At 46.5% G+C, this 13,694-nt stretch overlaps 1 protein-coding gene across 5 annotated transcripts in view; it reads right to left on the reverse strand.

The window, feature by feature from the left end:
- Nucleotides 1–13,694, reverse strand: part of FAM174B (family with sequence similarity 174 member B) — a 62,319-nt gene that overhangs the window by 31,041 nt on the left and 17,584 nt on the right. For 4 of the 5 annotated variants that reach the window (XR_004185001.1, XR_004185003.1, XR_004185002.1 and 1 more), the window contains exon 2: nt 5,356–5,487. Coding sequence is in view for 1 of the 5 variants with exons in the window: in XM_021940880.2 (XP_021796572.2) it covers nt 5,356–5,487 (132 nt within the window). In the remaining 4 variants the exon portion in view is untranslated. Of the gene's footprint in view, nt 1–5,355; nt 5,488–13,694 lie in introns of those variants that run through there. The other variant, XM_031668323.1, reaches the window with a different exon arrangement.

Consider the following 13,694-nt stretch of genomic DNA (forward strand, 5'->3'; position numbering starts at 1 on the left):
GCAAGCCGCACAAAAATGCCCTTGGTTTCCAAGACAAGACACCAGCCAAAGCCCTCAGCATTACAGCGGAAATCTCATGGGTTTCTAATTATACTCCCGAAGGAAGCCCTACCCACAAGAGGGTGGGAAGCAGGGATTTCTAGAATGCACGTCCACACACCCCACGGGGCCACATCTTTTCCACATATAAGAAGCGGGGACAGGGACCTCCCTCTTGGCAGGGAGGCAGGGCTGGCAGGAGCAGCGCGTTCTCCCAGCAGTGTGCCTTTGGGCTGCGCCTGTCACAGCTGCTGGGCCGCCTGCCACACACACGGGAGGAAGAGCCCACATCTCGCTCGTCCTGGGGGACACCAAAGTCTCCTGTAATAAACCGGGAATGCAAAGAGGCCCAGAGCATCCACACAACTGCACACTAGGCAACAAAGCTCAAAACACATGCAGCGGAAACCCAAATGCCTCTTGAAAGACAGAACCATTTCAAAACCCCAGGGTACTCTTATACTCCAGTTAGCTATCATTTCTCCCTTCTAATTAGCCTTTTTAAGTACAGAGTTAGAGACTCATTTCTATAGAACTCCTCCCTCCCTCCCCAAACTCTGGCCCTACACACTTGAGGTCTTATCTCCTACCCTGCCTGTATTCTTATTCCTCCTTCATTTCCTACCTGACTGAAAACTTCAAGGAAAAAAAAAAAAAAAAAAAAACCTGGCTGATAGGCAAAGGCTCTAGGTCACAAGATGTTATCAGAGAGTTGCCTGGGAAAGAATAAGAAGGAGGTTACTCTGCCTTACTGCCCTGGTGCCAAAAACGTGATTTTCCTCTTTCCACTCAATCATAAAATAACCCAAAGTCATGATTCATCTGATTTAAATGTAGTCTGTTTCCTAGAGAGAACTGAAACATTTGGCTGAGTTATGTCTAAATGGGAAAAACAAGTACCTGTGAACAGATTAGCAATGTGCAGACAAAGAAGTTCACAAAAACATTAAACCAAATATGCAATGTCCTAAACTCTTTGTTCTTTCACACCTATTGACCTGAAAAGTTGCTCATGATTCATTGTTTGGGTAGAAAAACGTGCCAAAACAGCGTGTATAATACAGTCTTGTTTCTATAAAAAAGAAAGTTCCACATACATGTACTCACACACACTCTAGTGGTTACTGGTAAGTAGTGAGATGATAGGTAATTGTATCTTTCCTGTTTATTATCTGTATTTTCTACAGCTTAACATTACCTCTGTAACAAGAAAAGCCAGCACTACTTAGTCTTTCTAAACAGTCACTCATCTTTAGGCCTGAGGACTGCAGTGGGCTCGTGTCTAGTGACTCACCTCCAAGTTCACTCACATTCTGATTTTATTTCAACCACAAACAGCACAAACTTCTCAAGGAAGGAAAGCAGAAAAGGCAAAAGAAGAGATAAAACGTTTAAGGACTTGGGAGCAGGGACAAGGACTCTTCTTAGTCCCAGATGACATATCTACACAGAAGACCCAAAGATTCCACATTTATCCTACAAGAATTAATAAAAGTTTAGCAAGGTTGCTGGATTTTTGTTAAAAAATCAGTATCTTTTAAAAATAACTGCAATAAACAAAAAGTTTAAGGATAATATTTTTTAAGAGACGTCAGAGACAAAGTCATGAATCATGAGGTGGCGGCTTGCAGAGAAATCTGCTTTTGACACTGTCCCCAGAATGACAGCAGAGAGAACCTGGCAGCCCCAGAAGCAGAAACCCAGGCATAGAGATTGATCGGTGGGGCAAAGGGGTTCTTTAAGGCTGATGGTCTGGAGTGGAAAACTAATACAGAGGGATCTGCAGGGTCCGGAGTTTCTGCCTAGAATAGGGGCAGAGGAGACACCACTAAGGTGCTTCAGGAAGCTAACACTATTCCTGTATTGAAAACCACCAAGTGTTAGCCAGGTGCCATGGCTCACACCTGTAATCCCAGCACTTTGGGAGGCCAAGGCAGGTGGATCACGAGGTCAAGAGATTGAGACCATCTTGGCCAACATGGTGAAATCCCATCACCACTAAAAATACAAAAAATTAGCTGGGCATGGTGGCACATGCCTGTAGTGGCAGCTACTCAGGAGGCTGAGGCAGGAGAATCACTTGAACCTGAGAGGTGGAGGTTGCGGTGAGCCAAGATAGTGCCACTGCACTCTGGCCTGGGCGACAGAGAAAGATTCCATCTCAAAAAAAAAAAAAAAAAAAACCACCAAGTGTTGACGGGTCCCGCACTATTGCTGTGTCAGATAGAGATGGAATGCACATCATTAAAGTGGCCAACGAAAATGACCCAGAGCATGCCTGCAGACCAGGGGTCTCACTTACTTTTGCCCTTGCAACACGCCAGCCAGCAAGCCAACCTGGACTTTCAAAACACAAGCTTGGACTTGTCTGTTAACTTTAATACCCACCAGGTGCTTTACCTTTAGTAGTTTACCTTTAGTAGTTAGTCTGTTTCACAGCCAGCAGCAGTGCCAATATGGCACTCATTGTTAGCCTAGAAAAGGAACTCGCTCCATTGTCTGAAGAACAGAGACAAGCTGTGGAAGTTTCTTAATCTGACACTGGTTTCAGTGTGTGCCTTATCTTCATCATACCAGACACAACATCAGTCCAGCAACCAGGCCACAATAATACGGATGTCTATGCCCTCAGGGAAAGGCCCCTTTTCCCACCTTCTAGGAAACAGTCTATAAAGAGAATTTCTGAGCAGATTGATTGTTATATTTTTCTTTGTTTAGGGTCTTCTCTTATTTAGTGGGATGTGGAGATACCACAAAAATCGTTCCGTCTATCATTGTTCCCATGGAGTTAGCTCAGTCACCAAAGATTGATGAGATGCTGTTCAGTGGCTCAGAATCAAAACACTACATTGATCCACTTGAACCATTAAATGCTCCCTGTTGTACAATATTCCCAGCCCTGCAGGAGGAAGTGGACTCTTGACTGTGAATAGTGATGAGGACATGGTTTTCTTCACATTATATTTTACTTCTTTGTATTGAGTGTGAGACAGATAAAATGGCTTAGCGATAAAATCAATAGAGTCACTAACTTTCCTATGTACACAGTCATCCCTTGTTATCCTCAGAGAATTGGTTCCAAGACCTCCTGCAAAGACCAAAATCCACAGATGCTCAAGTCTTTTATATAAAATGGTATAGTATTTGCATGTATTCTATGCACATTCTTTAGTATACTTTAAATCATCTCTAGATTATTCCTAATACCTAATACAATGTAAACACGAGGTAAATAGTTGTTATACTATATTGTTTTTTGGATTTGCATTATTTTCACTGTTGTATTGTTTTTTTCCCAAAATTTTCTTTTTTCTTTTTTTTTTTTTTTTAAGACAGGGCCTTGCTCTGTTGCCCAGGCTGGAGTGCAGTGGCATGCTCACGGCTCACTGCAGCCTTGACCTCCCAGGCTCCAGTGATCCTCCCACCTCAGTCTCCCAAGTAGCTGGGACTACAGGCATGCACCACCATGCCTGGCTAATTTTTGCATTATTTTTTTGTGTAGAGGTGGGGTTTCACCATGTGGTCCAGGCTGGTCTCAAACTCCAGAGCGCAAGAGATCTGCACTCCTCGGCCTCTCAAAGTACTGAGACTACAAGCATGAGCCACCATGCCCGAATATTTTCAATTTGTGGTTGGTTGAGCCTGCAGATGTGGAACCCTCAGGTACAGAGGGCTAACTGTGCATTATTTTGTGGTATGGATAAATATTACCAATTGATTTGATTATTTTCAAAGGGTGCTGCCCTTTACCTAAAATGCAAATTACAGCTAAGGGGATTTTTCTCCCATTCTGCTATCCATAACCAATCCGTTTTAATGCTTTCAAGTTCTTCATAAGATTTAGGTGTGATTCACTAACAAACTCAGCTTCCAAAACCAGTATGTATGTAAACGTGATAATACAGTCTTTTTTCCAGATATGAGTATAAATAAAATAGTACTTTAAAGTAAAAAATTTACATATCAAAATGTAAAACACCTGTGAGAATATATCTAATAAAAATGTATAAAACATTTATACGTAAATTTTTGAAAGTACTGAAAAACATTTTTTTAAATACCTAATAAATGGAAAATCCATTCTCTATTCATGGATTGGAAAAGTCAAAGTAAAAGTGCTGATTCTCCCTAAATTGATCTACAGGCAATGCAGTTCCAATCAAAATCCCAAACACTTGTCTTGTTGAATCTGACAACTGATTTATGCAGAAGGGCCAAGGACCGCCAAGGCTGTGCTGAGGAACACAGGTGTGGAAGGCTCGTCTTCCCGGACATGCAGAAGCCACGGAATGTGGGGAGCCCAGACAGGGACAGGCCTGCATTTCTATTCCACTTTTACTACTAATTGGGACTTTGGTGAAGCAATGCCCCTTCTCTGGATCTTCGAGCCCTCATCTCAAAACTATGCTCATCCTCACCTCTTCCATTAAGAAGCTCACATATTCAAAGTACACCTCAAAATGATCTGAAAACCCACACACTACAATCCTAAAGTCACAAAGTCACCTGCCTTTGGAGCTCATCGGTAAACTCCATCCAAGCAGGAATGCCACCTACCCAGTCACCCACATCCTCAGCTATTGACATAAGTGAGGCTGAAAGATAAGTTTCTGTTTGGGTGCCTGGTGTGTGGCACACATGGCTGCTTGGGCCGGACCCCCACAGCCAGTGGACATCTAGCTTGTTGTCTGAAGCACAATCCTCCTTTTCCTTCTTTAAAGGTGACTTCGTGTTCTCATTTGGGAAAAGCAATAAATAAGCAATTCTCTGCTGGGTTTCCAGGTGCAGTGTGTTCTAGGAAGGGATCTGATATGGTTTGGCTGTGTCTCCACCCAAATCTCATCTTGAATTGTAGCTCCCACAACTCCCACGTATTGTGGGAGGGACCTGGTAGGTAATTGAATCATGGGGGTGGGTCTTCCCGTGCTGCTCTCCTGACAGTGCATAAGTCTCAAAAGATTTGATGGTTTTATAAGCGGGAATTCCCCTTCACAAGCTCTCTTGCCTGCCATCATCCATGTAAGATGTGACTTTGCTACTCCTTGCCTTCCACCATGATTGTGAGGCCTCTGCAGCCATGTGGAAATGTGAGTCAATTAAACTTCTCCTTATAAATTACCTAGTCCCAGGTATGTCTTTATTAGCAGCACGAAAACGGACTAATACAAGATCAGAGCAGGTCTCTCCATGTGCAGAACACCCCAGGGCCCAACACTTAACCAAAAAACAAGAACACATGGACATCATGCCTGACCTTGAGGTCCCACCAACCCACTGCCCCAAGACCAGGAGGAAGCCTCTGTCTCCACCCTGTACCTGTATTTGATGTCGAATACTGTGGAGTCCTCATCCTCATCATCCTCTTCATTTAGCGGCGCCATTTCCACTCGCTCAGCTGGAGTGGTGATTATATCATACTTGCGGGTCTTCTTTAACCTCTTTCCTGACCTGCAGGAGAAGAAGCACATTCATGAGAACACAGCTGAGAGAGAAAGAGTCATTGGGCCCAAGCCCCAGAGGACCTGACAGCAACTTAGCAGCTGGTGTTAAGTCAGGTTTCCTTCCTCTGTCTGAGAGCATGAGGATCTGACAGAAGGCAAACCATGCTGCTGCCTCCAGCCTGGCTGCTGAGACCACTCCCAGCAGATTCGGTGAACGCCCTGCTAACCTACTTACAATCATGGGACCTCAAGTGAGTGACTGGCCTTGCTAACCCTTAAAGCAGAGGTCCCTGGCCTGAGCACTAAAAACTCAGTAAGCAAGATAAAGAATAAACAAATGCTCTCGCGCTCTCTCTCTCGTCTTTTTTTTGGTTTGCCTTCTGTCAGATCCTTTTTTTTTTTTTTTTTTTTGAGACGGAGTCTCACTCTGTCTCCCAGGCTTGAGTGCAGTGGCGTGATCTCGGCTCACCGCAAGTTCTGCCTCCCAGGTTCACGCCATTCTCCTGCCTCAGCATCCCGAGTCCCAGGCACCCGCCACCACACCCAGCTAATTTTTTTTTGTATTTTTCATAGAGAAGGAGTTTTGCCATGTTAGCCAGGATGGTCTCGATCTCCTGACCTCATGATCCACCCGCCTCGCCCTCCCAAAGTGCTAGGATTACAGGCATGAGCCACGGCGCTCAGCCACAAACGCAGTATTTTAAGAAGGCAAAATTCATGCTTTTTAAAAAAACTCCAAAGATCAAGATGTCCAATGAGGACCAGGTTTGTCACAGCCTGATGCTTGAGGGTGCTGCCCTATGGGCCAGTCAGGGGACAGCTGGGTCAGAAACGGGCTGCTCTGTGCTTGTGTGATCAGGGGCAAGTCAGTTCACCTCCCTGAGCTTCCATTCCCTCACAAACCACATTGGATAGGAAAAGTCTTCCTCACAGGTGAGGGAGAACTGCATGAGATGATGCAGTTATGTCTGCACACAGCAGGCTCCTGGCAAAAGTCACTATTAGGGATGATAAAGAGGAGTTAAATATGCTACATCACTACATCGTTTCTCCTAGGTCAAGGGCTTGTGAAAATGAGTCAATTTTGTTTCCATCATGAGGATTCATGAGGAAAATGGTTACAACACTACAGTGTTCTGGTTTTGTTTGTTTTGTTTTGTGTTTTAAAGACAGGCTCTAGGCTGGGTGTGGTGGCTCACACCTATAATCCTAGCACTTTGGGAGGCCAAGGCAGGCAGATCACGAGGTCAGGAGATTGAGACCATCCTGGATAATATGGTGAAACTCCGTCTCCACTAAAAACACAAAAATTTGCTGGTCATGGTGGCAAGCGCCTGCAGTCCCAGCTACTCAGGAGGCGCGGCAGGAGAATCGCTTGAGCTGGGAGGCAGAGGTTGCAGTGAGCTGAGATCGCACCACTGCACTGCAGCCGGCGACAGAATGAGACTCCGTCTCAAAATAAAATAAAATAAAATAAAGACAGGGTCGTATTCTATCACCTAGGCTGGAGTGCAGTGGTGCAATCATAGTTCACTACAGCCTCAACCTCCCAGGCTTAAGCAATCCTTTCACCTCAGCTTCCTGAGAAGCTGGGACTACAGGCACATGCCTCCAAATGTGGCTGGATTTTTTTTTCTATCTGTAGTAGAAATGAGGTCTTGTTATGTTGCCCAGGCTGGTCTCGAACTCCTGAACTCAAGTGATCCTCCCGCCTCAGCCTCTCAGAGTGCTGGGATGACAGGCATGGGCCACTAGGCCAGACCTAACACTATGTTTTTACCTTTAGGATGATAGAGAGTCACCATGGGCTGCAGGGAAAGCACTGACACAAGCCACTGCAGCCTCTAGCCTAAGACTCTCTGCACAAAGGCTGCGATATGTATCAGAACATGGCTAGAAGGTCTAGGATACCACTGGGAATAACACTATTAGTGTGATGACTAACGTTCTTTGTGTTTGTTCCTCCACTCTCTTGAACTTTTTCCTAATTGCTTTGTATTCACTGATGTCCCTCCTTTTTCAGAATATTTAATACTGTCTATGAGAAACCAGCCAACCCAGAAAGTCATAAACGGGGCACTGAAGAATCAGGTTCCCTACACATTCTTCTTGCTGACTGTAAGCTATTCCTGAGTGGAGACCACATCAAAGACACACGCGAGATCTCTTTGTCTTCAGCACAGAGAAGCTCTCCAGTAAGTTGGCAAAATGAATGAAAACAGAACTTCATTTTCAGGTTTTCTAAAAATTTCTTAGCAACAGCAACTTGGTCTTGTCTTAACTGATATGATTTACCAAAAACATGGTTTACCAAAGTGTCACATCATGTCTTTGGCATAAAGCAACCTACACAACCCATAGCACCCACTTCTCATGTTTCCTTGCGTAAAGAAAAGGAGTAGGATTTTGGAAGAGGGGGAAAAATCAGCTGTAAAGTCTGATGACACCCAAGCCTCATCACACAGCATTTTTCCTCTCTGCTTTCATCACAGGTGCATACACACACACACGCGCACACGCACAGGCATGGGTGTGAATCTACCTGGATTCTGAACACAGGATAAAGCATGGTGCAGATGCCAAGCCTAGTGGTAAGAGGATAAACCAAAGGGGCATACAGCCAGTCACCTTGCCAGTAGCCTTGGGACAACAGTATTTAGGAAGCAAGCTTTGTGTGGGACTTAAATGCTAACTTTATAAACAGTTGGATTCACATTCTCTTCCCCAAGAGATTCTTCTCTCCACCTCCCTCCAAAGGGGTAAAATAAATCTCTGCATTCTGCCCTGGATGACTTATGATCCCGGACCAATTCCATCTTGTTTGGGTGAAGGAAAAGGGACAAGATGGAGGAAGGTGAACAAGATGGAGCAGTCCCTGTTGCTTCCGGGTTCTTCCTCACCAACTTTCCCGCGCGCGGGAAGATGCAGATCAACCGAGCATGCTCCAGGTGATGTCAATCCGAAGAGATCAAAACTTACCCGGCCACGCCTATGGAGATGCCCCTATCACGCCCTTATCCTGCCCACTGCCCTCCCCCTTCCAGTACCAATGCATAAAAGTCTGCCACTGGCAGGAGCCAGCGTGACTTCTTTGGCCCCCGCATTTGTGGACCGGAGAACATCACCCGAGAGCGCCGGCGCGACTTCCCTGGCCCCCCACACCTGAGGACCAGAGAACCTCGTCCGAGAGTGTATGCATATTTGCAATAAAAGACTGCCACTTTCTTATGTACTTTGGCCTCATGTTTAATTACTTAGCTCTCCTAAATTAAGTTACATTAAATTAAATCAAAACAGTTAGTGCCAAATTAATTTAAATTAAAACACATCTCAACACTGGAAGGGGGAAATTTAAGCCCAGAAGTGGATCCAAATGCCACAAGCAATCCAAGACAAAACCACAAGAAAAACCACCCATCCTCAAACCTCTGAGTCTAGGGTCAAACTCCTGATCTACACGCCTTTCTCGGGAATACAGCCCTAAATCCCTGTCCAGACAAGTTGTGGCTATCTGGCAGGAAAGCTTGGCTTCTGCAAAGGGGCAAGGCTGGACTGTCCATTTCTGACATGCAGCTGAACAAGCATCTGGAACAGTAGAAAAGGAAATGTCCTGCAGACCCAAGGACATGAGAAAGTCCCCTGTGGACCTTCAAAAGGACACACCCAGATGGCTTCAGGCTGAGGAGTCATAGTCATGTTTGTGACTCTTTTTCAGGCATTGCAAAGCCCAGAAAATGCAAAATCGGATTCGCAAACCTCATTGCATACTTGGAACTTGGTGCCTCATGTAGTCATTGGCCCTGGGGGCAGGACTGATGGCTGACCCTGGGAGAAGGCTCTGGAGGCTCTGACTTCAGCCCTGGCCCTGCCTTGTGGGAGTGAATCCTGGTAACCTATAAAATCACTCTTCCTTCTCTATAATCTTATTGTTCATGTATAGAGTCTTACAATAAGAAAATTAGCCTGCTGAGCTAAAATAAGGCCCTTGAACACCAACCCATGGGAGAAGGAAGAAAACTACACTAGCATCTAGAACACTGTGGCCCATGATGCTTTAATGCCAGCCTCTGCAGCCAAGCAACCCCAGAAAATAAAAAATCCCAAGATTATATACCAAAGGTGTGATGGCTAATGCTCCTATGACAACTTGAGTGGGCCACAGGGTGCCCAGACGTTTGGTCACACTGTCTGCGAGGATGGCCCTAGATGAGATTAACAGTGGAATCAACGGGCTCTGAGTACAGCAGATGGCCCTCCCTAATGTGCATGGGCCCCATCCACGCAGTTGAAGGCTTGAATAGAATAAAAAAACAGAGCCTTCCCTCAGGGAGTAGGAGAACTCCTCCTGTCTAACTGCCTTCCAACTCGGACATCAGTTTTTTCCTGCCTTGGGACACAAACTGAAACATCGGCTCTTTGTGACTCTGCAGCTTGTCTGCATTTAGGCTGGACCTTATACCACCAGCCCTCCTGGGTCTCCAGCTTACAGATGGCAGATCCTGGGACCTGTTAGCCTCCATAATCACATCAGTTGATTCCTTACAATAAGCCTCTCTCTCTCTCTCTCTTTCTCCCCCCCCCCTCTAGCTATCTCTCCACACACACACACACACACACACACACATGCATACACACACACACCCTATTGATTCTGTTTCCCTGAAGAATCCAAATACAAAAGGCTGTTAGCAAGAGTCCTCATGTATGCTTCAAATGCCAGTTTTGACATAATGAGCTGAAGAAATTACATTTCAAACAAACAACTCTCTGAAACACAACTCTCTTTACAAAAGAAGAGCAATTTCTGCTGTTTCCACTGCTGGGTGTGTTAATAGGGATAAAACTGAGACTTCTGAGAAGTTTAAAGACATTGAGACACGTTCCCAGCTGAGGTGCACCGGCTGTGTTGACAAGGGTCTCTGTGGATGGTGGGCAGGAAACCTCACAGTGTATAAATGGAGTTGGGGGTACAGGGACAGGGCAGTGGGAGTGGGGGTGCGGGAAATCTTCACACCTTTTTTTTTTTTGAGACAGAGTCTCACTCTGTAGCACAGGCTGGAGTGCAGTGGCACAATCTTGGCTAACTGCAACCTCCACCTCCGAGGTTCAAGCAATTCTCCCTGCCTCAGCCTCTGGAGTAGCTGGGATTACAGGCACCTGACACCATGCCCAGCTAATTTTGGGATTTTTGGTAGAGATGGGATTTCGCCATGTAGGCCAAACTGGTCTTAAACTCCTGACCTCAGGTGATCTGCTGCCTCGGCCTCCCAAAGTGCTGGGATTACAGGCATGAGCCACCATGCCCAGCACATTTCTCAAATTAAAAGAACTCTTCCTTTACTAACTGTGCACCAGTGAGAAGCCGGGAAATTTAGGAACAGAGCCAATCAGCATTTTCCACATACCTTGAGATCCACAAGCCTGTCTGAATAGTGGGCTCACAGAACAGTGCAGTTCTGCCTCAGAGAGAGAGAACGTGAGAAAATGGGAAAATAAAGTGCATTCGAAGCCTAAAAAACCTAATCAAGTCTGGCTCTTCTTCTCTAAGTGTAGATTCTTTAACATGTCTTTTTAAATAATAGTCCATAAGGCTGGACACAGTGGCTCACACCTGTAGTCCCTGCTACTTGGGAGGCTGAGGCAGGAAATCACTTGAACCCAGTAGACGGAGGTTGCAGCAAGCCGAGATCTCGCCACCACACTCCAGCCTGGGTGACAGAGTGAGAGCCTGATTCAAAATAATAATAATAGTCCCTAAAAGTTGAATTTTTCCTGGGTGCCAGCTAAGCAATTTAAATTTGTGATCAAATGCAAAACATCTAAAGCACCCTGCAAGGCACGTGCTGCTGGTATCCCTGTCTTACAACTGAGGAGACTGAGGCTCAGGGAAGCCGACTTACCCATAGCCATGTAGCTAATTAGGGGCAGAGCCAGGGTTTGAAGCAGGCAGTCCAGGGACCAGAAGACTTGCAGTGGGGCCTCCTTCCCACATGGGTGAGTGAAAGTGCCACACAACTACCCATGGTCTGAAATGTGCCGTGGAGATAAGCTGCATGGGGCTTGAGAGTATAGACTACGGAAGCAACTCAGGAAAATCACAGGGCACAGTGAGCACATATGACCCTTTAGAGGGCCAGGGGGTGCTCCAGCTCAGACCTCCCCAATAGGTCGCCTTAAGCCATCCCTGGCATGCCCTGCTCTGTCACTCCCACTCACTCCCATACAAGAGCCCCACTCCACGTGACACCAGACTTCGCGGCCACTTGACTTCAGCACTAAAAAACTCTTTGCCCTCCCTCATCACACTTTCCGGAACATGTCACTTTGCACAGCTCACATTTTCATATTCCACACTGATCTGGACACACTTCTAATAAACCCTTTCTAAACTGTGACTCCCGCAGGAGGTGTGCTGGTTTGCAGCCAGCCCACAACCACTTCCTCCTTCCTTTTGGCATCTATATCCTCTGTGCCCTGGGTGAAGCCCCCTCCCACATGGGCCTGGCCACACTGCCAGTTCCAGGAGTGGACGTGAGCCTGGAGCCTGAGCCAATCCAGGTATTGCCATCCCCAGGCCATGGCAATGGCAGGGGAGCCGGGCAGTGGGGAGGGGAAGGCACGACCAACCCGAGCCAATGACCCTCTGCTGTGAAGGCTGGAACAGGGGAGGTGGGTGCCCCTCCCACTAGCCTTGAGGCCCAGATGACATAAGCCATCATGCCACCATCTAGAAACAGAAAATAAAGGCAATATGGTGGAGGGCAGATTGGAAAGAGAGAGACCAAGTCCTAAATTGACTACTAAGCCAGCTCTCCTTAAAAACTACAAACTCTCTTTTTCACCAAAGCCAGCTGGGGCCGGGTTTTCTGTCACACATAACCTAGCAAACCTTAACTGCCTCGAGGTCTCAGGGAAGGCACTGCACGAAGGGAAACCACCACTGTAATCACAACACCTTCTTGGGGCTTTTTCCATATTTTAATAGTTAGCCTTCCACATGTAAGTATAATTTTCCTATATCCTCAAGTCTGTTTAAACCCCAGGACTCTGCCCCTTATAGAAACAATGAACTATATACACAGAAGCAGAGTGATTTTTTTGCTTAGGGCTACCTATGAGCAGGCTTTCAATGAGGACAAACATCCGGCGACTGCGCCTCCCAGAACTGCTATGAGCCTGAGGCGAAGGCAGAGACTACATGGCTGTGATGAAGCTGAAGTCCCCTGGGTCCCTTTGCGGGCAATGGGCCAGCCGTGGGAACAGGACCCTCATCTTACCCAGAGACACACGCAGCTCAAGGACAAAGCGCCTGGTTCTAGAAAGAGCCCAGGTTTGCAGTCAGACTTGGGTTTGCAGCCTGGTGCAAAGCCTGTCCCCTCAGCTATGTACTGGGTGGTGTTGGGGGCCAGTGAGACAGCAGCCTACGAGGGCAGCCCAGCTAGCACCCCCCATCGAAAAAGGAACTTTGAGAAATAAAGAAGTGAAAAGACACTGCTGGCCCATCGTCCACAGCGGGAATCTTTCTTTTCTGAGATAGGCTATTATTAACCAGGAGGCGTCAACCTGGTTGAGACGTAAAGTGGTCGTTTTATTAATAAATAAATGTCCATACTGTCTTCATAGGAACAGGCAAGGCCAGATAATTTCTAGAAGAGATAAAGCACTGTTCCATCCAAACCAAAACTCATTTCTAACGAGAGAGGAGAGGTTCAAAATTACTTTAGTCTGAAATATAATCCTGAAGCCAGAGGGTTTGTTTACTCAACGGACTGTTCACCAGCTGCTCAGAAACAGGTTTCGTGTGAGTGCTCATACATCCCACTTATACAAACAAGGAGGCCGAGGGAGGACACCAGCCCCCAGCAGGCCACAGCGGGGAGGCCTTCCTTCCTCGCCCTTCCCCACAAAGAAAACAAAACAGGACTAAACCCTTTAGACTCAATTCAGTTTTGAGTGTGACAGTCAGAGCCACCGACTCTAAGTGCAGAGACTGAGGTTCAGCGCTCAGCCCTGCAATTCCCTTGCTGGTGTGCTTCTGAGCAAGCCTCTCATCGTGAACCCAAATTTCTTCATCCATTTCTACTTCCTAGCAAGTGTGGTCCAGATTCTGATGACAGAGCCTCTAACACCTCTCGTTCTACTTACTCCAAGGGGCCACAGGCTTTCTCACTTCTCCTGAGGCCATTCCAGGACATCCCAACCAGGCTGGGTTTT

The sequence above is a fragment of the Papio anubis genome, chromosome 7 (assembly GCF_008728515.1).
Source record: "Papio anubis isolate 15944 chromosome 7, Panubis1.0, whole genome shotgun sequence".
Taxonomy (NCBI): domain Eukaryota; kingdom Metazoa; phylum Chordata; class Mammalia; order Primates; family Cercopithecidae; genus Papio; species Papio anubis.